This window comes from Anopheles coustani, chromosome 2 (genome assembly GCF_943734705.1).
Source record: "Anopheles coustani chromosome 2, idAnoCousDA_361_x.2, whole genome shotgun sequence".
Classification (NCBI taxonomy): Eukaryota; Metazoa; Arthropoda; class Insecta; order Diptera; family Culicidae; genus Anopheles; species Anopheles coustani.
Window position 1 is genome coordinate 26,041,460 of NC_071289.1, and position 27,740 is coordinate 26,069,199.

Below are 27,740 nucleotides of genomic sequence, written 5' to 3' on the forward strand. Positions count from 1 at the left end.
ATGAACCATCGAACGAGGGCCCTGGTGGGGCTGCTGTGCATAGCGGGGCTGGCGTCGGGCCAGCTCAACCAAGGCTACCGGCCGGAGTTCTTCTCGCCCGGTCAGGGCTTCCAGTCGGTGTCGGCGCAGATCTCGCAGAGTAATGTCCAGCAGCCGTTTAAGCGTCAGGCTCCGGGTGGCGGTGCGGGCGGTGCCGATGTCATCCCGCATGACCAGAAGAAGCAAACCACCTTCTGGTGGGTGGCACCGGACACCCCGTTCAAGGCTACTAAAATCGGCGGCGGGGTCCAGGAACCTCCGGGCGCCGGTGGCGATGGTGATGATGGCGCTGCCGGGTCGGCGGCTGGTGGTGCTGGTGGTGCTGGTGGTGTTGTTGGTGCGGCCGGAGTGGCTGCAGGTGGGGCCACGACGTCCTTCCAATCGTCCTCTTCACGTACGACCGGCTCACAAACCGGGCAAGCGATCGGGGCCGTTGGTGCTACGACATCGACTCAAACCTCGACCGCTTCGCGGACAACCGGAACACAAACGCAGACGCAAACGCAAACGGCCGGTGGATTCCAGCAAGGGGTGGGTGCGGTCGGGACAGCCGGTGCGATCGGTGGCACTCAAACGAGCGTTCGCCGAACGAGCACCTCGTCGAGTAGCACCTTCGGCCAGGGCGCCGTCCAACCCGGCGTCATTGCTGGCTCCTCGCGGACCAGTTCCACCACGTCCAACACGCAGGTTAACACCGGTACGGTGCAGCCGGGTGTTGGTGCGGGGGGCGTTCTTACGTCCAGCGTCTACCGGCAGTCGAAAACGCAAACCACCACCGGGGTAGCTCCAGTGCCGGTGGCAACACCACCACCAGCAACCTCATCCATCACCACGACCGGGGTCCGGACGGACACGATCACCTCGAACGTGAACGCCGTTCCACGGACCACCGTCGACATTACTAAAACGACTAACGTAGATACGCAGCGTTTCAATACTGTCCAAACTAACCTCTATCCGGGCCAACCGGGCCAACCGGGCCAGCCGGGCCAGCAGGGCTCTACTTCCACCACGACGGTCGTCGGAACGGCCACCACCGGAACAACCACGCCAAGTAACGCCTTTTCGCTTTTCCTCTCTCGCTATCCGCTAATCCTTTTCTTTCAGCTATTACGATTCAACCCCGCGGTCCATCCCGAAGACGAACGAGCTCTCCGGATGGTTTAAGAGACTCGAGCTTGTCGACGTTTAAGCGTATCTTACCCAAGATCTGTTGCATGCTCCGTAGAGTAGTCTAATCTCTGGTTGATGTCTCCGCTATCTCTATCTTATCGGCTCGATAGCCGGTGGTTTGCTACTGTAGAGCGTTTTGTTTTGCATGCTTTGTTTAAGCTTCGAGTGTAGTTTGATTGACCGTAGCGTAACTTAGTACACCGATAAACTCCTCCCTGTGTGTGCGCCCATCAACTAATCGACATTGTGTTCGTCCCGGTCCAGATAATTACGGTGGCACGTCGGTTACGAAGACCCAGGAGCGGACCGAAGGTGGCATCACGAACAAGGTCATCACCACCGGTACGATAACGCGGCCGTTCTACAAGCAAACGACGGTCACCTCCGACGGCTACAACTACCCGACGCCGGACACGATCCCGTGCTACGAGCCGAACAAGATCTGCGCCCCGAATCAGTTCTGTAACGATGGGTTCGTCGACGAGTCGCAGCTGAATCTGTTCAACACCAACAATCAGGTAGGTTTCAGTCTGTATTCACGGACACTGCAGAGGACTTGTAGGACGAATATTGAGGACGGTGATTCTAAAAGCCTTAGATGCAAATGGGACTTTAGTTCGATGCAACTATGTCATCCAGATCGATGCGAGTCTGTTCCTTTTGACTTCATAAGTGATAAATTGAATGCGTATGTTATAATCCCATGGTCCTTTGAATTGGAATTCACAACGCGCATCGAAGATCTTTTTCATTCTTCTTGGCATTTGACAATCCCACTCCCCTCGGTGACAATAATACCAGAAGACTGAGATAATGAAAGAAGTAACCTAATGCCGCTGTGTGCTAGCGTTACAAGACGTTACATAGTCGCTGTGATGCAATGGCCGGGATCTCCCGGCAGGACGCATGATCTTTTCGTCGGTTAAACTTTCACATTCAATACAACCACACTTCCACACGCCTTGCCATCACATCACTCACTCACGGACCCGTACCGCAAAGTGACACAAATTGAGCAGCTCGTGTCGGCGCGGCAACCATTTCGACTCACTCAAACAGTCGACTATTGGCGCGCTTATTGAAATGTCATCCCAGAAAACAGCACGCATCGATCACACACAGACGCAAATGGAGCGAGTTGTTTATGACATGTCGGTCCCTTGCGCGCAACATTTTAATCCCGGGTCAATTGATTTCTACGCTGGGGTGTATTAAGTCGTAGGTTACATGTCGGCGAAGGATGGTAAGACTCCTCCGTCGACAATAGAGCACGGGATCTAACGATTAATAACAATTGACATCGCTTCATCGGTCGATTCGATCGATTCCATCGGTTCGATTAACCAACGCTCGATGATTGATCTTCTTGTCCGGTGACCCAAATTTCGCCGATGAGCATTCGAAAAGCCAAGCGACATCTAAATGGACTAACGCCAAACCTTTGCCGCGTGATGTAACCGAAGGTGATGGGCGGACGGAAGACGAATTTAACGGCCTCCATCGACCCACGTGCAGCCGATAACACCAGCTCGGGACGTCTCAATCGAAATGTGCGAAAAGTGACACGCAGTGTGATCGGATTTAAAAAATTAATTCGCCTCTATCAACTCCCGGCGCGCGTGTGTTTACCGTAGGCGTAGGCGAAAAGATGCGCCTCACGCGTGCACCAGGAATGTTGTCGACAAGTCGTTGGTTCCTTCTTTGCTCTTCCTTTCAGCTGGCCCACGTTCAAATTACGACGGCGCCGAACCTGCTGACACGGTGGAATTTATCTGTGGTGTTTGGCAAAAGTATGGCAAGGCAAGAGAAACAAGCAAAGAAAACGGGAAACGGGGCATCGTTGGTCATTCGACACGAATATAGACGGCTCATTGATGGTGTCACATAAATTGGTAACGTTTCGGCGTCGAGGCACGTGCTCCCACAGTGTGCGCGCCCAATTTTGGCGCTGCTCTGGAGGGAAAAACTGGCCATCGAAAGTGACAGGTGAATTCGGGCAGAAGTGACAAATGTGTTCGCATTTGTCGGGCACGGTTTCGGGACAAATTATCCTCCAGCTTGGCAGAGTTACTTTTTCCCCTTTCCGTTCGTACCTTATTTACGAGACTTTTCGGTTGGGTTTTGGAACGAATTCCCAAGGCTTGCTAGGGCCGGGTGAGCCGTGTTTTGTTTTGCCGTAATTTATTTTAACTTTCAACGGCGGGCGAGAGGAATGCCAAGAAGAGACTATTACTTTCGATCGCATTATGCAACACCCGGGGGGAATGTTCATGTTCGTCAATGTATGCGCACGGTGGACACCAGGAACGGATGGCACTGGTTGCGGCTTGTGTGTTGTACCGGCAATCAAGAACATCAACGTGTCATCATCATCGCCATTGCATTGCCGATCGCCATTTGCATCTTCGCCTCTTCGCACATACGCTTACGCTTCATCTCGTTCACAATTTGTCATTCAAATGAACCCAACCTTGCCATTTCTATCCCGCCCTCCTCCTCCTCCTCTACCAATGCCGTCCATAGATGAATTTTCATACGTGAACGTAGGTGAATTATGGCTATCGAAACAGAAGCCGCATACCGGGAGCGCCGGAGTCGATTGATTCGTTCAGCCTCCGTTAGAGACGCGCTCCGACCGGGTGGTAATTAAAATGGAAGCATGGGGTGATAAATTTTCCTCGCCAAGATAAACTCACCCCCCAGGTGATGCTGCGTCCTGGGTGCTGGTTGGAGGGATTTAATCTAATAGATTGCGGTGAAGTGAAACGCATAGAACCGGCCAGCGCACCCCGAAAGGTTAAACATGGCTGCCATTTAAATCGCTTTTAAATCATCCGTCGTCCGGCGGTGGTGATGGTGGCGGCGGCGGTCGCTTATTAAACAGTATCGCCACTTCGGCGGACATTCACCTGCCGCCACGAACGAGTGGCGTCTCGAGGCGCGACATTTGATAGGGTCGACAGCGTTCTTCGGATTTGTTTAACACGCCATGCCGTGGGCAAACTCACTCGCCTATCGGCGTTAGGATAGGGCCATCTCGTCCTTGCGCGTGTCAACACCAGAACCACTACCGTGCGCCTGTCTGTATGTGTGTGTATGTGTGTACTGCATGTTAGCGCAATGTCGCCGGGCCAAAGGTGGCTTATCAGATGGTGTATTCGTTAAAAACGACCGATTGTATCGCAGCTGCATGCACTTTTCGTATGCACGCTTGCAACATTTTGATGCACCCGGCAGCCAACCACATTCCCTCTACCGTCCGCTTGCCTTTGGTCACGAACGTGCATACAACGCCATCGTGGGAGAAATTTATGCCTTTGCGCCCGGCGGTGGGATTTCGATGCGTGGTGTTGAATATTTCGGTTCGCGCTGAGGTTCGTCTTAATGATGCTTTGGCATGCGGGCATGCAGGCCGCCGTCGGCGTGTAAAACTGTAAAATTCACCGAGCATGCGCGAACGAACCACCCCGAGCGGAAGGAAGTAGTTTAACATTTTAACGAGATAATGGGTATATTATGCTAGTTTTACGCGATTTATCAGACAGTGGAAGGGTAGGCATTTTGTGGCACGAAGCGCGTGTTTAGGAAAGGTTTGCAACTGTAGCATTGAGATCTGCGAATATTTCAATCACGCAAAGGAAACTCAGCTGCGGTTGCGCAACCTTCAGAGGAAAGGCTTTGCGGAATGCATGCAACCTACCAAATTACAAAAGCAACATAACTTTCGGAGTAAAATTTGTGTTTTATTTTTCGTTTCTCATGGGAATTAGAAAGCCTCTTTTTATTTAAAATTAAGCTTGATTTAAATTTTAAAATTTATGACTACGCCAATGCATGATCTACTGCTAAAATATTTAAAAACAAGCCGTTTCACCAATGCTCATAAGCACTGACTGACTTTATCTTTCCGCAGGGTTTTCCTTTCTTGCATTTTTTTTAAAATGAAATAGAAAAAAATTATAGTTACGATTGTAGTCACTAGACGAATTTGAAATATGTTGAGAACAGTAAAATGATCAAATTCAATTTAATATAATTATTTTGTATTGTATTTAGTTGGTTTAACAACCCGATCTTTAAGTTATACAATTCGACCTGTTGTTAAACAAAAACTAAAAACGTGTTCTTTTATTATCCTATTAATGAACTTGTTTATTTTTTTGTTTGTTACCAATAATTGAAACTTTCGAAGTATTTTTTTTGCAATATTACAATTCACTGTGGCATATAATGATGAGAAATTATTAGGTGAATGTAATGAGACGTTAAAAAAAATAAATAACTGCGAGTTAACACAAGATCGAAAATTCATGAATACGTTAGTCGAGCTTCTTGCCCTGGAGTTAACCTTTTCATAGTTCATTAAATGTTATTACACCGAATACTTTACAACAGTTTTATTCAGTTTTAATACATGTGTAAGTGTCCTTCGGGGTCGAAGGTACATTAAACATTATTACTTTATTTTGAATCCTTAATGTTGACGTAAATCGAAAGCAAGAACTTATAACGTCTTAAACATGATCTCAGCTGTGAACCAGCGGATGACTTGTGGGTGTCAAAAACAACCCTAATTCCGATCTCCCACTCGCCCGCAACGCGGAACCGTCACGAAGCGCTTCAAGATCGATGAGTATAATTAATCCCCCTGCGGCCGTGATTTTCACTCACTCAATTCTCGGGCGAGGCAGATCCAATCGAACAGTAAGGTGCGTCACGATCAGAACGCGGTGCGTGCGTGCACACCTGTTCCGATGGAGGGTTGGGAGGGATGTGTTTGCGCGCCTGTCTGAGAGGCATTCTCACATGCATAAATATTCATTGGCATGCTGCGTATGTTGCCGTGTCGTGAGGGGGATGCAGAGGGAACAGAGGGAAGGGACGCATCATTAGTCAAACACCATTTACATTCTTTTCGTAACGGGAAGCGGTGCTGCGGAGAGGTGACGCGAATTCAAACAACCGATGAAACGATGTCTCACATGTTTGCTTATATTTACTGAGAATGTATGATAGAGTTGCACACAAACGGACCGACGAACGGACATACATACACACTCACCGAATGGAAAGGAATTTCGCGATATCTGCAGGCAACGTGCCACATGATCCTCCATACGACCCTAACCTCAACTCTTTTCCTTCCCGGTTTCGTCCCATTTGCAGAACTGCAACTCGGCCACCGAACAGTGCTGCCGGATCCGACCGACGCCGGCCACGCGCTGCCCGGACAACAACCACGTCTGCGTCTCGGCCAGCTTATGCAACAACGGTCTGCTGAACTTCGACGCGCAGAATGCCATCTCGTCGCAGCAACTGGTAAGTCCAGGCCTTCTCTTCCTTCCCGAGCTGCCGCTCACACCAGCTCCACTCCGGGGGGTGCACTGGAGATATCGTATCCATCCCAAAACGGAGCAGGTTCCCCGAAATTGCTGAAGAGACGGAACGCGAGGAGTTCGAACGCAGTCTTCCTGTCTTACTTAATCGTGGTGGATATGCACTGTTTTTTTTTGTGGGACCTGACCAGACGCAGACGGCCTTGCCGAATGTGCTGCTGACTTTTCCTCACCCTCCCGCCTTCCCTACCCCCCTCGAGATGCCACGAAACTGCAAGCGTGAAAGCATTCGTCGGGTTTGCTTTCCTATAGCGTCAGCTTTTCGGCGTTTTTTGTTGCGATTTTGGAGTTGGAGCGGATTTCTGAACTCCGACTCCGACTGAGCGCATTGCGCACACCCCGGCCGTGTCCTTCCCTCTAGGGTCACTTCCACCCACTTTCTCCTGCTCCCCCCATCCCCTCTTCATGGGGTGGTGTGAAATGTTTTATGGATGTTTGCTTTCATTTTGGTTCGATTCGCGCCGTATCCTGCGTGAAATGGAGTTAAACTCCTGCGGTTCGCCGATTGCGGGTTTCGGGGAGGGTTGCATTTTTTTTTTGTTTTCATTTCGCTCGTCTGCTACTCCGGTTCCTTCGCTTCCTGCTTACCCTCGGTGAGATGATCGGTCGGTGGCTGGCGGTTGCGTAATGCCGTTCGTCCAAACCAGGCTTCCTCGCGTCCCGATCGACCATTGCGACCCGACCTCGAAAGCTCCCCCCGAGGCATGGGTACCCGGCTCCTGTCAGTCCGGTCGATATCGACATGTTGATAGTGAATTAATAAACGGGACACAGTGACGCTAGAGAGAGAGAGGGAAGGAGATGTTTGGTGCAAGGATCGCGCTGGCGTAACGTCAATTTAACCCCGACAACGGAAAGGATGCAGCTCCTTGGCTCTCCTTGGGGGATTACGTAAAGGACGCACTGAACCTGGTCACTCACCCTCGCCGCTCCCGGCACGGCACCGGTCACCTTCCCCCGAGAACCATTGGGGAAACCGGTAGTCGTCGGCATCGCGTCATCGCCGACACGCAAAACCTCGTCTCGCATAACGGAGTTCGACGTCAGATGACGTCAAAGTGTTCCTGGCGCGATGGCGTAATCGAGGCAGATGTTCCTTTTCCCCCGCGCACACAAGAAACCCACCCAGTTACCTTTGGTAAACAACACTCCAACTCCCCCCTACCCCCGGGGCGGCCCATGGAGTTGGTTCGAGGAGCGAGGAAAGTGAAACGGCACACGAAAACTAACGCGAATCTATCGACGATGGAAGGCGGTAATGTTGTCTTAACCTTGACTTTCGGTGTGTGTGGCCTGAGCTAGTGTGTCGTCGTGGATCATGGGGTGGTTTGTGGATACCCGTGTTTTCCTCTACCCCGATTCCACCCCGTGGGGTGCAGCCGATCGTATATTCGTGGGCGAAATGGTTGGCTTTTCGCAGCTTCCTACTCCCATAGCTACCTCGGTGGGTGAGCCCTTTGCCAATGGCTCTGCACATTCGTAACGCTTCGTTGGTGTGTTAATTGTAGGAAGTTTGCAGCTCCTAGCCGATTTCCAATTGACTTTGCAAATGCCAAGGAACCGCTGAGGCCCGGATCAAAGTTTACATTAACCAGCGACCCGTGCAACGTACGCTACCTAAACACACAAACCCCTATCAAACTCCCAATGGTCAATGTCACACGCTTGGTGAAACTCCTAGTTTTTTTGTTGTGATCATCAAAAAAAACCCCTCCGAATCAACACCGGGTTTTTATTTGCCAGCTCGGCAAAATGTTGTTTGCCAAAAGATTGTTTGGAGGTTATCTTTGAAATTACGGCCCGTTTGCGCTCTCCCCTCTCCTCCTTCTTTTCCTTCGGGTAAGGTTAGGTCGGCCAAAAGCGGACACACAAACATGACGCGACTCCCATTAGAGTGGGGGGAGGGGGGGTCATTATGGTGTTGAGTGTTTTTCGTGTTTGAAAATTTTATGCTATTCTCCCCTCGAGGGCGAATCTCGCGGACGGTATCGATTTCCGAGACGGAGGGGGGGAGGAGTGGCCGGTCATCCATGATGTTGGCTACATTCCACCAAATCTTGCCATTTGTCCCCCTCCCCCCTCCCGTCCATCTCGCCCGAGGTTAAAGGTGACAAATGTGGTGGCGAAATTCGTGTGTGGTTTATTGATTTCTTTCGTGTTTTGGGGGAATCACAATCGAAGATGTTCGATGCTGATTAATTTTGCTGCCCAGACTAGACGGGCCGAAGGTGATCTCCGGTGCGGTGTCCTTCGGGGCAGGGGGGATTTAGAGGTGATTATGGACGATTAATAGGTGATTACCGGACCTAAAACCGTGCCCGCGGTCCCATTATGGCATTTTGGCGGTGATCGGTCCAAGGATCGTCCGATCGAAGCCGGTGGCAATTAGGAAGGCATTTTGATGCCGATGACAAACGCTCTACCAATTTAATAGATTTTTCATTTCGTTTTTGGAAGCAAATTACAAAAAGTTTCTACTGTTTTTGCGAGTTCGAGGCGTAACACACTTTTTTTTTAAAACCGCCCCTTGCGTAACGGGCATCCTTTTTGGCTTCCTCTTGGCTCGGAGGGTGGAAAGAGAAAGAAAAAGCATACAAACATATATAAGTCGAACGTAATGAATACGTATGCGACCGCAAAATGATAAATTCGACCACCGAAACCGAATGCCGAAGAAATGCGATCGAAAGGGTATGGGGAAAGCAGAAAAGAAAACAGCAAACCGCAACAACGATCGAACCGAATCGAGCAAAATTAAATCGTCAATTCGTATCCCGCGGATCGATCTTGTTTTTGGTTGTGCGATTTTGGGCGTGTTTTATTTTATCGTGATTTCTTCTTGTGCATCGGTACTTTTTTTCCCCGTGTCCCCGTCTTTCTTTTAGGCCGAGAAGGTACAGTTTCTTTTGAACCTTCTTTTTCGATGTGCGAAAACGCACCCGGTTGCATTATTCCACTTCATTAAGTTGTAATTGATGAAAATTAAGCAAAAACCCAATCGAATGCAAACACGAGCGAGTGGAATGCACGGCGAGGAGGTTAAGTAATGCCGCGCGGGGTCCAATTTTTCCACCCGATGATGATGGTGCTTAATGACAATTATTAGGCGTTATTTGGACGGCCGAAACGGGGAAAAACAAAACCGAAACGCAGCGTGGTTGAAAGATTAATTTGATTTCTGGAGGTTGCCAGTTTCTCACCCGTCGAGGAAGTGGCGAGAAAGAAAAACGGAAACGGGGTCATCCGCTTAAGATGTTCTATTTTTGGAACAAATGAGCCGACGGTCGAAGGTTCAAGTTCAAGATCTTTAACGGCGGCGGGTTTGCAAAACTTTCACGAGCTGGGGGAAAACATTACCAAGATGGAACTGTATAAACCCGTCATCGGTAATGGCTCGGAAAGGTTAGATTTGTTTGGGTTTCTTGGACTTTCCATTTTTGCACGAAGGACGTACGCTTCGCTCCTGCAGTCACCTGCAAGTCACCCGACGGCGAAATGGGCCCCTGGGTCTCGTGTCCTAATTATTCCTCACCATCGGACCTCAAAACCGAACATGTTGCATTACGCAACCACACATAGTTCACCGCACGCGAACGCATCTTTGATGTGGACGACCTCCAACGAAAGGGTGTGGATCGTGGTGTGATTTGCACATTGATTTGAATACAACAACAAGAGAAGGAAAAAAAAAGTCCCCCCCGGGGAGCGAAGGGGGCAGGTTTCTTCGGTGACAAAATCGAAGAAAGGGGACGGCTTTCTTCACCGTCTTCTGCTTCTTGTGCTGTGGCGAGTCGGGGGTCGATTGCATCTTAGAAAAAAAAAACCCCCAAGCTGGCAATCAACCTCACCACTGACCTAAACGCTGATCTCTGGCGTGGCATTTCATTAAAAACATACATGTTTGTTGGATGATCTTTTTTTTCTCTTGTTCGGTATGTTGGCAATCTGCTGTCCGTTTTGCCCTCGGGTTCAGGTACGCACCCGGGTCCCTGTCCCCGAGTCTCCCTCCGAGAGGTCAACACCGTCCGACGGGTGGAAAAATGGGCGAATGAACTCGCGGGTCGAGCTGGGTGCATTTTGCAGCTCAACACCGCGCGGTCGATTGCACAATGCAGCAATGTGGAGAAGATGCAACGTTGAGTGACACTCGGCAGGAGACCGATCTCCCGGCGAACTGCGTCATTCGGTCAATCAATGGGGTTTCTGTTTTTTTTTTTTCAAATCGTTCGATATTTAAATCGCGAAAACTCCCAACCCTTGGTGGAGGATGAGTTGCACCTTCTAACCCGCTGTCGGTGCGCCAGATGACAGGCGACAACTGCGTGGGATCGGAACCGACTTTGCAAAACGAGTGGCCAGTCTGAAGATGTTGCAGCCGGCGCGTTGTGGCCTAATAAGTCCGGCCGAGAGTGTGTTACGTAACACCGCACAGGAATGATTCAATCTCTCTTTTCCCTGCAACTATCTTCGATCTGAGATGCAGAGAAAAATCGGGGACAACAATTTATTCGATCATCAGAGTTGCGGTTTCGGGGACTTTTTATGTAGGTTAAACACATTACTGTGCAAAATTATTGGAGGCACGATTCTTCCACAAAAAAGTCGACGAAATCGAAAACCTTTAAAAGCATTAATTGCTCAGTTGTTTTAAAATCCCATAATCAAATTGCATTTCTCATAAATCAAATTTGCAAATTTCTTGAAAAAACGTATGCCCGATTCAAGTAGATATTGATTCAATTTATTGAGGTTTGATCATACTGATCCAAATGGTTAATGGAACATCTGACAAAATAATTGGAAAGTCTGTCTTCCAATATCTAGCCATTCTTTTGCTAACGCTTTTGCTTATCGCTGGCTATATTTTATGCTTTTGTCTGTTTACTACTGTTTTTTTACTACTTTGTGTTTTAAGAAACACTTTGTAAATATTTTACAGATTTTATTTCCCGTTTTGTGAAGCTTCCTGCTTCGAAATTTTAGAATCTTCTGAACTTGCTAGTTTGCAAAGAAGGATTCACGTGCAATTTATTTACACGATACAAACATAAATTAACTCAACGTATGTTTCTGATCATCGGCACAATGAATGCCTGGGAAATTCCTCACTTCCAGTGCACTAGCATTAGCTCAATTAAACCGAACCTCGCGTAATGACTGCGGCTCACAAATATTCCACGAATTTTAACCGTCGGAGATGAGAGATGAGCACGCTGAGAATAACTCGAACCCGGATTTACGCCATCCCACGCGAGATCTCGGTCTGGTTTCGGAATGCGAATGATCTGCGTTTGGTGCATCGTGTGGAAATTGCTTTTTCGTAATGCCATGCAGGCAGGAAACCGATTGCAATCGTCGACTCGGTGGTCTTACCCAACCGTTACCCGGACCCGCTCGGATGAAACAATCAATCCAATTCACATTCCCCACCACCAAGAACCGCGGTGATGGTGGGAGGGTGATCCGATTATGGTGATCTTCCTGTCGTAAACCCGGCGACGGTAGAATCCGGTAGAAGTGTGAAACAGTGGCGCGCAGTGAAACGGAACCACACGTGGTTCGAAAGCCAGAAAAAAAGCAACCAATAGAAGAACAAGAGTACATTCCACTTGGCATCCACTTGACCAGCGGTGGAGCCTATGGTCGGTTCGCTCATATCCGGGTTCGTGACCAACCAACCGCCAAAGATGACGCCGCCCGATAAGAGGTCCAGAAAATGTTCGGTTCTTTTTGCAAAAAACGATAGAAAAGGAAGAGAAAACAAGGAGTAAAAAAACAAGGGGAACGTTTGCAAACATGGTGGAAAAAAGTCCAACTCATTAGATTCCCGGGATCGAACATAAAGATAGCGAAGCTAATTGGTTTCGATTTCACCGGTTTTATCCCGGAGGGGATCGAGCCGCAATCGCGCGCATTGACTGACGGCGGATTGGATTGCAACCGAAACTCGATCACGTCCGGTGTGCAGCGTTGTTGCATAATTGGCTTAAGGTCATTTGTTGCAAATAAAACTTTAAATGCTTCATTAACGAGACCCCCGTTTGAGCAAAAAAAAAAAACACGCTTGCGTTTGCGCTTTGATGACCCCTTTAAGCAAACACTACCGACACCCCAGATCCGGGAGCGGGAGGCGACAATCGTCGATTAGGAATCGCCGCCGCGACACCAGCGACCTCTTCGGTTTGATTTTTCACCCTCCCCACCGTCGACACGATCGAATTATGCAAATGATGTCCAGCGGGCTAATTATTGCCCATTACGAGAGCTCGAGTTTCGCTTCGATACGATCGATTAGAGAGCCTCTTTTTGTTCAGTTTCGCCGGTTTGTGTGTCACACTTTGGCTGTGACCGAATTTCGTCCATTTTTATTGTCTCCAAGTTGGTTTCGTTTTTTTATTTATTTATTTATGTTGGGTAGCATCGAGTGTTATTAAACATATTTTCCACCGGCGGGAGGGTGGTGTTTGCTGAAACATCGTCTCCCAAGTGCGCATGATCGACTGGGTTGCGCAATGGAATCGTAAAAAAGGGTGTCATTAATCAATTTTTCCCATGATACACAATCGAATCGGAGTGGGCAAGGCTTTATTCGAATGCAAATGCATTTCCAACATGTTGGTGATGGCGCGTAGACGGCCAATTTCATGCTTCAATTGTTTCCTCTGGATTGCTCCCGTTAAATTGCGCTCCATCGATCTCTTTCCGAAAGCTCCCACGATTGTGAAGATGCGTCTATCTTTTGTAGAATCTACGTTTGTATCGTTCTAGGAAAAGCTTTACTGTGTTTTTGGTATTGCAGTTGGAAACGAAAGAGATAAAATTGTTTATTATGTTTGTTTGTTCTTTTAGTATGTTTGTTTGTTGCTGTTACCAATTTTCAAAAAAAAAGGACAATATATTTTAACTATTCAGCCGAACCAATACCATTAATGTAAGGAAACAATGTTCCAAAGACAAAGTTTCCCCGTTCGGAAGAGGTATTTCTGTTCCGCCTGACTAAATTTCTGTTCAGTGGCTCTCACGCTCCAGCTAATTGCCGCTTCGACGATGATTCCTCGCGCGATCGGAGTGCAATTAGGCGTGTTTGCTCCATCAACGTCGGATGCCGACGGTCGGTCCGGCGGTCCGACGGTTTTGACCACGTTTGACACCTTCGACCGCTGCTGCAAATGCGCCGGCACCCGGAGCTGGGAATACTTTGTTGCGATCCGCGATCGATACGCGTGAAAATAGATTGTTGTTCAGCGTTCATCTTTACGAGCGCATCGCGTACGTGGAAAATTCGAGACAGTCGATGGGAAGCGAATCGAACGAGACCGGGCTGGGTGCCAATAATGGAGCTGGCATGTTGTGTGGTTGTTTTTTTTTCCACACGCGAATCCGTAATTGATTGGCGATCTCACGGATCTGCCGGACGCCACCCGATGGGAGTGGGGATGGATGCAGATTCTAATCAGTTAATTAAGTACACACGATGTACTGCAACACAATGCGCATGTCGAATTAATTATGTGTGTGTGTGTGTGTTTGTGTGAGAGAGTGCGCGCGCGCGCGGTTTATGACGACAACCTGATGCTAACGGATTCTTGGCCTTCTATCGTTGGGATGACGATTGCCGCGACGATGGAGTGTTGGTTTTGATTGCTTCCTCTTTTTGTTTAGGTGGGAAAATCCACGGAATTTTAATCCGTAAAAAGAAACGCAATGTTCCCACAAAGAAGAATTTAGTTCCATGACATTTAAAAATACTTCGAATTAGCAGATATCGATAAACAACGAAACATAAGCTCACGGTGAAGGATCTTTCCAAAATGAGGGTTCCGGCTTGAAGGACCTTTTGGTGAATTTCCCACCGTCCGGGCAGCCACAAAATATTATCGTTCCATCGAAGCAAACCTATGAATCGACTTTTAACGGCCCTAAAAATCGCGTCCACACAAGGGCGCGCACAATGTGAGCCTGTTCTTGGGACGCCAATCAAGCGTCACAAATGACTATTTAAATGAGCAGAGATTTTTGTTTTTCGCTTCGTTTTTATCGCTTCCCAATCTCATCAACCGGCACCACGTGTTTTTTTCGCGCGGGTATTGATTTAGTCGCCCGCTGTTTGGTTTAAACTTCGCATAATCAAAAAGGAAGCTTCCCTTCGAGGGGCTAGTGTTCTGGTTCTGAAGGTGAGACCAAGAAGCCCTTGTTTGTCAAAAGCTTTTCGCTAGTCCGGATGGGAAATTTATTCCTAATCAGATAATACTGGCTTGGGTGATGCTTCTTGTGCCTTTTTTTTTCGACCATCATCGTTACTCACTGCCAACAACTTTGTGTGCTTCGATAAAGGCCCTTTGTCATGCAAAAAACGGGGAAACTATTTGTCCCTTCTAGTCTTGAGAAGAGAAGTGTGTACACATGGAGCTACACACAAAAGAAGTTTACCAAGCGCTCGGCGCGCGTTTCCGTGTGTGATGATTGGCATTCGATTGTGCGGAGGGATGGAGAGGGGAAGATGGGGAGGATGATAGTTTGTCTACCAAATTCACACTTCTTCTACCCGTTCGAATGCTTCCGCGATGAGCGCGCAGCGACCGTTCGTTTACCGATCAGACAACGTCAGCTAGCAGCGAGCCAACAAAAGACTTCAACGGGCGCTCGAGTGACGAACGCGATGCACGATCGACGGGCGCTAGGTCTTGAGTGTGCAAAAGTTCAAAAGATTAATTAATCTCGTCACCTAGAACTTCATTGGAAAAAAAAATAAAAAAGCGAAAGTAAGACCAAGCCAGGAGCTTGATTGGAGAGAAGAATTCGGCAGGATGTAATGATGGGAAAAAGTAATTATTTACTTCATTTACATTTATTGCTCTCATCCATGATGGTTTTTTTTTGACGTATGTTCACTCAATTTTAATTGTTTCGGTGGGATTGCATACGACATCCTTCGGGGCGGTTGATGGTCAAGCTTGGCTCAAGGAACCGGTTTTGAACGCATCGTCTGGAAATTCGAATGGCATTCCCCCTTGTTTTCATTTTTACCGGCCAGCGTTTAGAACCAGCTGACATTTTGGGCCGCGGGAAGGGAAGAGAAAACCCCATGTGCGAAACGATTGTCCGGAGACAAATCTTCCCCGCTCGACAGCAGAAAACCATTACCGCTCATATTAAGGGTAAACTAATATCGTACGTCGTGGCACGTTTAATGTCACACGCCCGACGAATCTTTATGTGTGCGTGGTCTGAGTTTGCGAGAAGATGAAAATGTGAACCACTGGTGAGGTAGGTGATCGTAGGTGATCTCCAGGCTGAGGAACTAAACGTACTCCGAACCTCCGCGTTTCTTGCAAGCCTTCTTCTTCTTAGGCTTCGAATAAGCCTCGGTCGAAAGGCCGTCGAAGCGTTCGTACGGCGCCTCGTTCCGCGCAAGACACCTCATTAGCTATTCCGCCTACGTGCGAGAGCCAAACGCGTGCACGGTCGTGTCTAACAAGGTTAAGCACACCATCCTTCCTTCCCCCGACGGAAGAGGTGACGGAATAAAATGAAGCAAAAAACAAAACCCAAACGAAACACCTCTAAACGGGAGGGGGCGCATCTTGATCGGCCTAAAGTAACGCGGTAAATCCCACGTAAATTGGGTGCTTCCGTCAATGATTTTATTACTTCATTCGGTAATGACTCACTGTTGGCCCTTGTTGTGGCTCGATTGTATCGCGCCGCCGTTGCACCAAAACGGCACGTAATGCGGATGCGGGAAATCAGTTCTTAATGGAGGAATTTTCGGCCAATTAGGAAGCGGTTGGAGGCGCTAGCGATTTTTTTCAGGATTCAGGATTTTTTCATCTCTTTCTTTCGGTCGATGCAGAGTTCATCTTGTTTTAGTTATTGGGTTTAAAATTGGAAGTTTATTATAGAATAGATGTTTATGCCTTTGCTTCGGTGAAGTTCGTATGCAAAGTGAAACCCTCAACACCATAACAAATGACAAAGAAAAGACTCATCCTAACGACCGAAGAACGACGTTAGGAGGATCGGCAAATATTGTCACAGCAAACCGAACCGAACCGACCCGCGCAGAGTGGTCTATTTGCGCCGACAGGTTACGGGGCGGGAAAAATCTTTCCCCTTACCGGACGACTTCATTACTCATACTCGCCCGCGTAGAAGCGGTCAACACCTCTACACCGACGCGCGCATTCTTTCGGGCCGTTTTGTTCCGACTTCCTTGTCGGGGAGACATTAATTTCCATAATCAACCAACCGCTTAATTATCACCCAGCTCCGTCCATTTGTCATTCGTCCCGGGCACTCGATCATGGTTTTTCATTTTTTTGTTTGTTTTTGTTTACCCAACCGTTCCCCCCCCCCCCCCCCCCCCCCCAACCCCATTACGTCAGACACATTCCGGAATTTTGGGGTGGAAAAAGGCCACCTCATTGGTCAAGCTTTCAACGAAATCCGATCGACGATTGTGTTATGGGTAAAGAAATGTTTATCTGTACTTTTGAGATTTTTAGGGATGTAAGAGTGTTTTGTTTTGTTGCTTTGCTTTCCTTTACAAAACTGACCTTTCGTACCCGGGGTTTTGCTTGTCGTTCCGTTGGCGTTTCGTTCGAATTTTGAACATGTTAACGGCAATAAATCACGTATCGATCAACGGGATGGAGTTGCTCCGAAGTAACCATAGATGAGGGTAAAAAGGGAATAAAGGAAACTGAAACATGGTTCCATGAAAAACGCGCTCTCCTTATCGTGTGCCTCGCAGGGTTAAAACCGCTCAAGACAACAACATTTAAAAAAAAAAAGACAGTAACCTTACATTTGGCGTTTCGGGATCAGCTGGGAAATGCACATAAATTACCGCTCGTTATGTCAATGCTCACGCGCGGTGCAGTGTGTGGTGTGTGTAATTGTTTTGGTCCTTTTTTCGAGCCCGGTTTTCCTTCATTTGGAACGCTTTCAAACCCCGGTGCGCCTCGGGGATAAAAATCCTTCGTCCAGCGTGTGTTGGAGGAAACAATGGCACAGGCATGTCGTTGTGAGGTTATTTTACCTCCATTTTTTTTTGTGGTACACTTTGCCCCACCGAGAGAACCACAAATTACGTGTCTGGTTCGCTTTTTGGGACCGAGCCGGGATGCTGCCTGTTTGGGAAGCGGAACCATTCCGCTCGAAGTCGAAAAAGGGGACGAGCGTGAGGGGGAGACCCGTCGTCAACCGGGTCTCTTATCCAATTCACAAATTGGTCCTCCCGCGGGTGACACATGACCGGGCACGAAGAATGCGGTTTTTCGGCAGGGTTTTCTTCTTCGGGTTTCCTTCTTCCGTGCTCCCTTCATGCTTTGCTCGCTTCCCGAAAGGCCAGGTTTTGGGTTTCCTTCTGCTAGCGGCATTTGCTATCGGTTCACCTATGTAGATGCCAGAAACCGGTTTAGCGTGCCGGGTTCGGGAGTTCGGGACAGGTGATTGGATGGCTTTCGATTTTTTTTTTGCAATGTTTTCGGTTTTTCGGTTTTTCTTACGACGCCCGGGGAATTGCTTGTCTACCCTCGCAATTGTTCAGGCAAGGGAGCCAAAAAAAAAACACGGTATGTAAAATCGGACTGAGGATATTTCCTCGTACCCAGTTTTATGCACGTTGACGTCCCGTTACGGTGCCGTTCGTTTTGGTTTTGTTTGCTCCGTTTCGTTCGGGGGTTGTGATAAGTTATCAGAAAGACATTCCTTCAGAGCCGACACATATTGTGGCGAGGCACGCAAAAGGAGACAACTTATGCAATATAGTTCCTCGTGTCTCGTGGCTTCGCGTCAAGAAATGTGGCGAGGGGACAGGTTTTTATCTGGCTTTAAGTTTTAACGAGAACTTAAGCTTCAAGGGATATTTACTCTTTAACAGAACCTCCATTGAAGCGTTTTAAAACTCGAGCAGTATTTATCGATACAAACTTCATTTAAAAAAAACAACCTCTTTCAAAGCCAGGTGGAGGTGCTTCTGGTGTTGAATCATCATGCGCCTCCATCGATTTCGGGAATCGTGCGACCACGTGCGCGCGCGCTAACTCCTTCGGCGATCGTCGACCTTTCCGTTCAGGTATAAGAACCTCTTAACAGCGTCAAAGAAAAGCATAATAAAAAAAATGGTAAAACCTTCCCGAAAAAAGCTGACAGCCCATGAAATAGAGATGTCCTATGACTCTCCACCACCACCACCGAAAGCAGTGTTTGGTGATAATTAAATTGACTTCCCCAAGGCTTTCCCGCGGCTGCTGATTTCTTGCACACTTTTGCGCACAAAGCTAATTGCCGAGGTCAACCAATGTTGACTGTTTTTTTCGAGTTCTTTTTTTTTGTTTTTCTGCACGCCGCCCGTTTTATGAGCTCCCCTCAGAGTGACTGCTTTCATCTCGTCGTTTCGCAACCATTAGACACCAAGTGTGTGAGTGTGTGTGTGTGTATGAGGCAGGTTAAGGAATGTCACGGCACGGTTTATAGCTCCGGTTCGTTCCGTTTTGATATTTTCTGCCAGAAAAATGGCAGACGCTGAAACTGAATCCCATCGGGCCAAGGGGCTCGATGCTGTGAAGAGTAAGGGAAACGAAACACTAAAGGAGCTGGTTATGCAACGAGCAGATCAATTCGTTTTAAGGAAAGCGGGCCCCCGGCGCCGACCGCTTCGTGGGAGGTTAATTGGGCACTTTTGTGGCGCCCGGCTGGGAACTGGTCTGGACGAAGAAGGAAACACCCCGCCATAAAACCGTCCACGATATTTGGAGCAAAGTGACGGGTGACAGTGGTTTAGGTGTTTAGAATTTTATTTTACGATCGATAATTGCACGAAATGGTTATTCAAATGGAAGTGTACGTTTTACTGTAATAAATAAAACCATTTCGTCACCCAATGGAACAAATATTGGTATTGTGAAATGGCCACTGATACCGTCAACTTTGCTCAAAAGAACCCAATAACCTCTTCTAACATCCGCTAACGTTGATAAGTTACCGGGAGAACCTTGACGGGCGTCTGCCTAATAGGTTGTTTGGATGCATTCCATGATTTACACCGTTTAAAGTGGCAATGTGGCTTCCCACCTGCTCCCTAGACAAGGTCACCGCAGACAAGCACCCCTTGTCAAGTTTGTCGGTAGTCAGATTTATGGGCAGCCTTTTGAGCTTTCCAAACTACCCGGCTCAACTGAAGAAGCGCGCAGCCGGTGCGGTTTCGGTTGCGGTACATAAAAAAAAACACCAACCCTGGCCAACAAACTTGATTCCCCCGGCCGGTTTCTAACTGTTGCTTCCTTCCTCGAAACGAACCCTTTATCGGTGGGCCGTAAAACGCCAGCCCGTGGGGTGGCATCTCCGGTTGGAGCGTTTCATCGGTGTTGTTGATGAATGTTTGTTTAATGTCTCTCGCCCGGCTGTGGGACGCCATCGCGTGCTAAGAAAGTCGTGTTTTTACCCATGTTGCCCACTCTTGCTTTAATCTCCATTTGGTTTGTCATTTAATGGTCCTTGGAGGTTTTGAGATGCTTCGGTGGTAAAGTTTAGACCTTTAGCCTGTGGTCTACGCCACGTGGTCCGGCGGGGAGGAACATCAGTCGGTAGCTGGAGTTTGTCTCGCCACCATCCCTTCCCCTCAGTCCGTTTGCGAGAAGTTCAAAGATCAACCACTAGTTGGAGGTCAGATGAAACATATTTCACCAGCACCGGGTTTGACAATGCGTTCTTGACCGGGATGAAGTGAACTCTGTTTTAAGCTGTTTATCCTTCGCGCCGCTTCAATTCAAGAAGCCCCAATTTTGTGTTTGTAATGTGTTGTCGCACTCAGCCCGGTGGCACCATTTCCTTGCAATGATCGTGTTGATAATGGGCGCCGATGAATGTCCTCAAACGTCGGGTTTGGATGTTCGTGTCTGCCCGTTGCCGTTGAACCGTCGCCGATCAATCTCTCCTGGGAGGACGCACAAGAAGCTGAAGAGAAGATGAATGTTTGCAGACACACAACACTACCCGTAATAAACACGGACAGCGGGGCAAGGAAAACATTCTCCCCCCAGTCACGCCAGTCAATCATCGAGTGTGGGACGGCGTGTATCTATGGGATCTTTCACGGCGACTTGCGTGTCACATCGGTTCACCGGCGAGTTCACGATCGTAAAGTTGGTTAAAAATGGCAGCGCAAGCTCTCGAACCGATGTGCGCTCGGCTTCCATTTTCTTCTGCACCTCACGATACAGTCCTTCCGAAGGGCGGCCAAGCGGACCACCATGTTCCGTTCTGTCCGGTTGACATTTGTTTACGGTCCCGTCCCGGACCGCAACTGTGTCAATGGCAAACGCCGCCGTGTGGCTTAATTTGAGCATCACATCTCGTCGCCAGATCGGTGGTCGGTGCCGGTACGACGTATTTGGCGGGTGGCGAAGTCGTCATAAATTCTAGCCAAGCATCGGCATCTCATGTTTCATGCTGCAAACCCCTCCCCCCATCCCATGGGGACGGAACCCGGACGTTCGGTTTTGCGGAGGACAAGGGAACCCTTTGACGTGGGCTTCGGTGGGCCTTAGAAATCAGCCAGATGTTGCCGCGGTCATTTTGCTCGTTTACCAATTTCACCCCTCCGGTCCACATCCCGCGTCCTCGATACTGGCTGCTTTCTAGGCAATCAAATAAATGATTCCGATTAGCATACGATTTGCATACGATCAGAGGATCAGCAGGCTTTCGTTACAATACGGATCTCCGAACGGCCCTGCCCGCGGTTCTGGTTCGTAAAACCCAACCAGGATGTAGCCCTGTGGGTCTGAAACAGAGTGGTAAACACAAAAAAAAAATACTCAAAAAGTAGTACTAGGAATGCGAATTAAAAAGAAAGAGAAACGACATTGACTCACCAAAGTGTTGGGTTGACGAGATCAGATCAGGATGCCCCATTTGACAGCAGCCGAAACATTTCAGCGGTATTTGACACCGAAACCGTAGCCTACTCAAACCCTTGTGCTTTGTGCCCTTGTTAGAAATAGCTCAATCATCCACCGGCAACGCCAACGCGTGCTGCGTTCGGATTTTTGTTTGGACAAACAGTGATCAAATTTGTCGACAACGACGCCGTTTAGTCCCGGCAAACATTGACCACTGTCCACTGACCACGTTCGCTACCCGGTGCGGGGGTTCGCGGAAATCGAAGACATCCTTCCAGCCACTCGAAGCGGGTCAATATTTTCCTATTACACAAACCGAGAGACCCAATTCAACCCGGCAGAGGAGCGGCGTGAGCGGGGTGTTATACTGAGCCGGACGGATGACACCGATCACCGCCGGTGCCGGTTGTTGTCACCAGCGCTGGTTGCCAGGTCAGGTGGCAGACATATTTATTCCGGTTGATGGCCATTTATTTGCCGATCGTGATCGAGCCGAAGATTTTACGCTCGGCGTGTGTTGTGTGTGGAGGACATCTTTTATTTTTTACCTCGCTGTCGTCACGCAAGGGTAGGGTTTTTTTTTGTTGGGTTTTTGATTTCATTAAATATGTTTTTCAATCAGCTTCTTGTTTTCCCCGAAAAACCTATGCTGCCCGCTTGGTGACCCTCTCCACCGCAAGCAAACGCGCTGAGGGTTGGAGGATTATGTAAAAAAACGTGCAAATCTGCAGACCTGTAAAAAAGAGTGGTAAAACAAAAAGAAATCAAGCATAAAATACCTCCCGAACCACCGAGAGTCCAACCGTGTCGGGCGGGTGGTGGAAGGAAAATAAAAGGAGCCCAAGCGAACGAACCCCCAGCTTCGGTCCTATTCGATTATGTGCTTCGGGGAGAGCTGCCCGACCTGCCCGAGATCGGAGAAACCTCCAACTACATCCGGGATTGGTCCGGTTTATTTTATTTCATGCCTTTTTTTACCTTCAGCCCACCTTTGGGTGTGTGCGATTGTTAGTGGGTCGCTTTTGGGGACGCAAGGCTGCCCCACGATCGGATCGGTCCCTCTCGTCAGGATCGGGAGTTTGGAGGACGGAACAGACGGGACGGTTTTGGGGAGTTTAGGGCAAAAAGCCATCCCAGCCGGGAACAGAGGGATCTAGTGAAAGGGAGTGGGTGCGGAAAAAAAGAAAGATTACGACATATTCGCCCGATAAGAGCGAACACCACGAACGTTCCACGGCAGTTTTACAGGCTGACACTTGCTCCACTAGGAACGGAGAGGTTCGTTACGTTGGGGCTCGTTGTGTTTCTTCTTGAATTTACAGCTGACATTTCTCTCGGCCCTCCCCTCTCTGAGGTGATGCCCTTTTTGACAGCTGACAGATGACAGCATGGGGGCCAGTCGCGCCAAGCGCCAATGGGGTCCAGCAGCGTTGGCTCTGGAAGCCGTCGGTTCCACCTTTCGGACCGAACGGAAGGCTTAAAGATCGCTGCGTCGGTTAATTTGAGCTGATATTTCTTGCCACTGCGTTACCGATGGGGTTCCTTGCTGCGTTTGGCCGTGCAAAGGCCGCGCCACAACGTGTAAGACCGGTAGCGATATTAATTATTCACGTTCGCCGGTTGCGCCGTCGGTTGTCGATTAGGGTTCGGCTAGAATACAGCCGCATACAGCAGGGGCATTGGCGAGCACAAGATGATGGTCGGCCCAAGCCATTTGAACCGTTCAGCCCCCCTTTTTTGGAGATGACACCGTACGGTACACGGTGGCTTGAGAACCTCCCGAGCGGGTCGTTAATCCTCCGATATCGCGTGGCGTTACATCACGTTAAGCCATCACGTGTTGGGCAAATTCCGGCTGGTGGAAGGGCTGTGAAGATGGATGGGCAGAGAAGATTAATTGGACAAAGATGGGTTGCGAAATTGTTGGATGGAAACGTACGGTTTGCGGTTCGGTCCATGGCAGTGATTCTCAACGTACGGAATAAGGGAGCTTGACGTCCCGTGAGGTTTTGAAATCGTATCTAACAAGGCCTACTTCGGTACCGCGCGTAAGCAAGTCGTGTTATCCAAACCCTAATGCATTGATAAACAGTGAACACAAAGTAAAGATTTCAATCACTCTGTTGATTAAGAGCTCGATATGAACCGTGTAGTGCTGGAAGACGACGGCATTTTCTTACTACAATGAAATAAATTTCCACCCGGAAAGGTTGGCCATCGACATATTGCGTAAAATGGCATTGTCTGCAGTAAACTGATTTGTAATTATTTTGCCTCGTTTGGTTATTTAGTGTTATTTGTTCTTGTTATAGAACCTTTAGTAAAAATGCTGGTATTCATTAATGATCTTCACTCGAGTTAAGTTAATTTTCTGCGCATGTGGATATTTGGATAAAACAAGCAACCTTTTAGGAAATACTATTATATTTGCTTTATGCTGCGTTGAAAGAGATGAAAATAATCAACTATGAGGTAAAAAGTACACATACAATTCGTATTGTGTCCTGATCAATTTTAGTACTTAGTAAGTTTGATCTCTTATCCTGTTCATTTAATTTGCATACATGTTATGGGTGTGTCTTTTTTATTTTTAATGGCAATATTTTTACTGATATTATAATATGCTTGACAATCTCTGGCCTAGCTTATAACGACTTTAAAAAAATGTTTCTGGTTATTGTCCTTTTTCCTTTGCGATGGATACGATTTCGTCTTTTTAATTTCCTTCTTTAGAGTTGTATGTTTCGAAAATGATTGTTCATCGATGTTCCCATTTGTTTGCTTCTATTCACAGACTGGCGAATGTTATGCACCGGAAGTCTGCTGCAGGCAGCAGTCGCTCCTGTCGGACTCCAACACCCTGACCAACGAGGGCTACGTCGTTAAGGTACCGGAAAATCAGTACCTCCCACCGGAGGGTCAGAACACTGTCACAAACATTCAAACCGCACCCCCACCACCACCACCCACCACACCTCGCCCACCACCCACCACCACACGGTACGTGCCACCACCGACCACCACGCGCTACGTGCCACCACCGACCACCACGCGCTACGTACCTCCACCGACCACCACCCGGTACGTGCCGCCGCCGACGACGACGCGCTACTTCCCCCCACCGACCACCACGCGTGCACCATTCCGCGGCGACGAGTACATTCCACCCCGGGAGGAAGTGCCGGAACCGTCCAATGACGACCCTAACAAGATTAGACCTCCGCAGGACGAGCAGCCCAATCCGGCCAATGAAACTCCGGTCGTGGTGCGACCGACTCCCCAGCGTCCGTTCCAACCGCCGCGCCCGCAGGAACCACAAGGACCGGCCCCACTCCCACCCGTCGGCTGCTCGGCCGCCATGAACTGTACCGAGGAGGAGTACTGCTCGTCGACCGGCGTCATCTCGAAGACACCCGTCGTGCTGACGGAGGAACAGAAGCTGTTCCGCGTGCCGGTCACGGCCTGCCGCAACCTGGAGCGAGGCTTCACCGGCGTGTGCTGTCGTGATCCGGACTACGTCGATCCGTGGCCGGTCGGCCAGCTGGGCCAGTACAACCCGGAGATCCTTGGCTTCGACGACGGTTCGTACAAACCGACGAACGGCAACGGTAACGGTAACGGGCTCGCCAACGGTAACGGTGCTAACGGACGGCGCCCCGGTGAGCCGATCCAGGCTTCACCGTCGCAGGTAACGTCCACACAATCCTTTGCACCGAACCAGTTCGTCAGCCAGCGGACTGGTGTGACCCAGGCGAAGACGCAGTACGATCGTGGCGTAACGGCGTCCGCTTCCTTCCAGTCGACCGTCGGCCAGCGCGTCAACAGTCCGGCCCCGAGCGGGCTGCAGTTCACCAACAGCGGCAACACCCGGTTCCGCCCGTTCCAGAACCAGCGCTCGGAAAGTACCTTCACCAACACGCAGCAGTGCGCTCCGAGGAACTACGTAAGTGTAACCCGCGGCGTCCCAAGATCCAGAGCTTTCTCCCTACAGTCCCTCAAGGGACGCTGCGAGTCAATAGGGGTTTACGGCGGCCATAAAGAAACCATGGGATTGATTTTGTCTCGCGATCTAATAGCAATAACATTATGCTAATGTGTGTCGTATATCCAATGCGATACGACGATTGTGTCGTATATCATTGCGTTGCCGATTGCTTGGAGGCGTCGTAAAATTGAAACTTAATGCTCCATCCGCGCTCGTGGGGCGCTTTTCTAACGCCCCATTATAGCCGGGTGTTGTAATATCGATGTTGATTGGCTTTAATCGTCGGCTTGATGTCTCACTTGTGGGGGAGGCCGTTGATCACTCGTTAAAGTGAAATCAAATCAAACAAATATGTTAATGGTGTCCCCGACCGTTATCGTTCTCCGTAGAACACTCAACCGCGTGGAGCTGGACCGCTCGGCACTGGATTTGGTGAGTTCCCGTGGCAGGCGATGGTGCTGTTCCAGCCAAACAAGACGCTGCTGTGCGGTGGCGCCATCATTTCCGATAACACCGTCGTGACGGCCGCCAACTGTGTCTATGGGTAAGGAAATAATAAAACAACCTATTTTCGGTAGGGGTTTTTTTAAAACGTCCCAATTGTTGTCTCCAGACTGAACCCACGCACGATCCAGATCAAGGGAGGCGAATGGCGCCTGGGAGTCGATGCCGAACCAAAGCCATTCCAGATCGTCAACGTGAAGGATGTGGTGTACCATCCGGCGTACAACCCGACCACGCTGAACTACGACGTGGCCATGCTGGTGCTCGAGGATCGTCTACGCTTCGACATGCACATCGGTGCACTCTGTCTGGATGAGAACGACGTGGTTCCGAGCGCTTCGTACGAAAACTGCGTCACCACCGGTTGGGGCAAGGAAGTGCTGAAGAGTAAGTGATAGAGAGGGATGAGGTTCGAGGGCCCAGGAGCGGGATTGATTGAGGTTTGCATTTTTCGTCTTTGCAGTTCACATCTCCAACGCGCTGATGCAGCAGATGCCGATCTCGTTGCTGTCGGAAGCGGACAGCCAACGGCAGCTGCAGGCGAACGGTTTCGCCGCGGAGTCGCACATTTGCGGCCGACCCGCGGGTGATGCCTGCCAGGTCGATATGGGCAGCGCGCTGGCCTGTGCGGACACGAGCGGCACCTACTACCTGAAGGGTGTCTACTCGGCCGACAACGGTTGCAACCGACCGGACCAGATCGTCTCGTTCTCGAACATCGACGTGCAGTGGATCAAGCAGGCGCTGAAGAACCCGAACCAGTTCATCACACCGGTACCGAACTACCAGACGGCCGCCAACAGCCCACAGGTGACGCGAGTGCAGCTCCAGTCCACCCAGGGTCCGGTCTACAACAACAAGTACCTGCCGCCACTCTAAAGAACCTCCAGCCTTCCGGGGCAGGAACGCAGTTAAAAGACAGCAGGCACCAACTAATAACTCCCAGTGATAGAGTACACGAACAGACTCGATGTTGGTCTACGTCGGTGCCGTCCTGCCAAACAAATACCGACCCATCGGAAAGGTCGATCGAGTGCTGGCAGGATGTTCGATGTTCGACACGGAAACAAACACCACAAACATTTACCACATCCACATTCCACACGTAACATTACACGATCTGCATTCGACGATCCTTACAAACATGTTAACACACTGCACTACTCGGTTAGTGGTGCTAGTATTCTTAAGACACGTTTTTCCCAACCATTTCACAACCATCAAACCTGATCGGAGAGAGAAGATCAAACAAACAAACGAGTCGTTCCACTTCACCACCCAGCGTGATCCAGTCCATGTGTTGTGCAACTCTCGGGTGATATCTTAGTAGATCACCAAAAAACAAACGGCTTTGCATCCAACCGAAATCAGACATTCTTTGGCAGTTCTATTTTGATACTTAGATCTAGCTTTAAGTGGACATTACACCTCCAAAACTTATTGGTCCCTTTTCTAACCACCACACGCAAAGGGAAGGGACTCTTTATTGGATGCACCGCTATATGGTAAGGCATTAAATAAGGCGCTCGTATCTTGATCATAGAAGAAGTAGAATACACCCACCCCGAATTCCCGATATAGAGCACTACAGTCATCGCAGCCGCGGCCACCACCACCGTGGACCGGGAATATCCAGTTGGCGGGGGGAATAAATAGTTTAAAAAAAGGGTATCCCATCCATCAAAGCAACACGCATGACAACCATCCATCATCGTAGGTTTACATGAAGCACCGAAT

General features: G+C 49.1%; 1 protein-coding gene across 1 annotated transcript; it reads left to right on the forward strand.

Annotated features, from left to right (window-relative positions):
* Positions 1-26,882, forward strand: LOC131264154 (mucin-5AC). Its single transcript, XM_058266443.1, has 7 exons — positions 1-1,093; positions 1,477-1,730; positions 6,379-6,531; positions 24,309-25,457; positions 25,889-26,043; positions 26,113-26,390; positions 26,467-26,882. The coding sequence occupies exons 1-7, from the start codon at positions 1-3 to the stop codon at positions 26,880-26,882; spliced, it is 3,498 nt and encodes a 1,165-aa protein (XP_058122426.1).
* Positions 26,883-27,740: the final 858 nt, after the last annotated feature.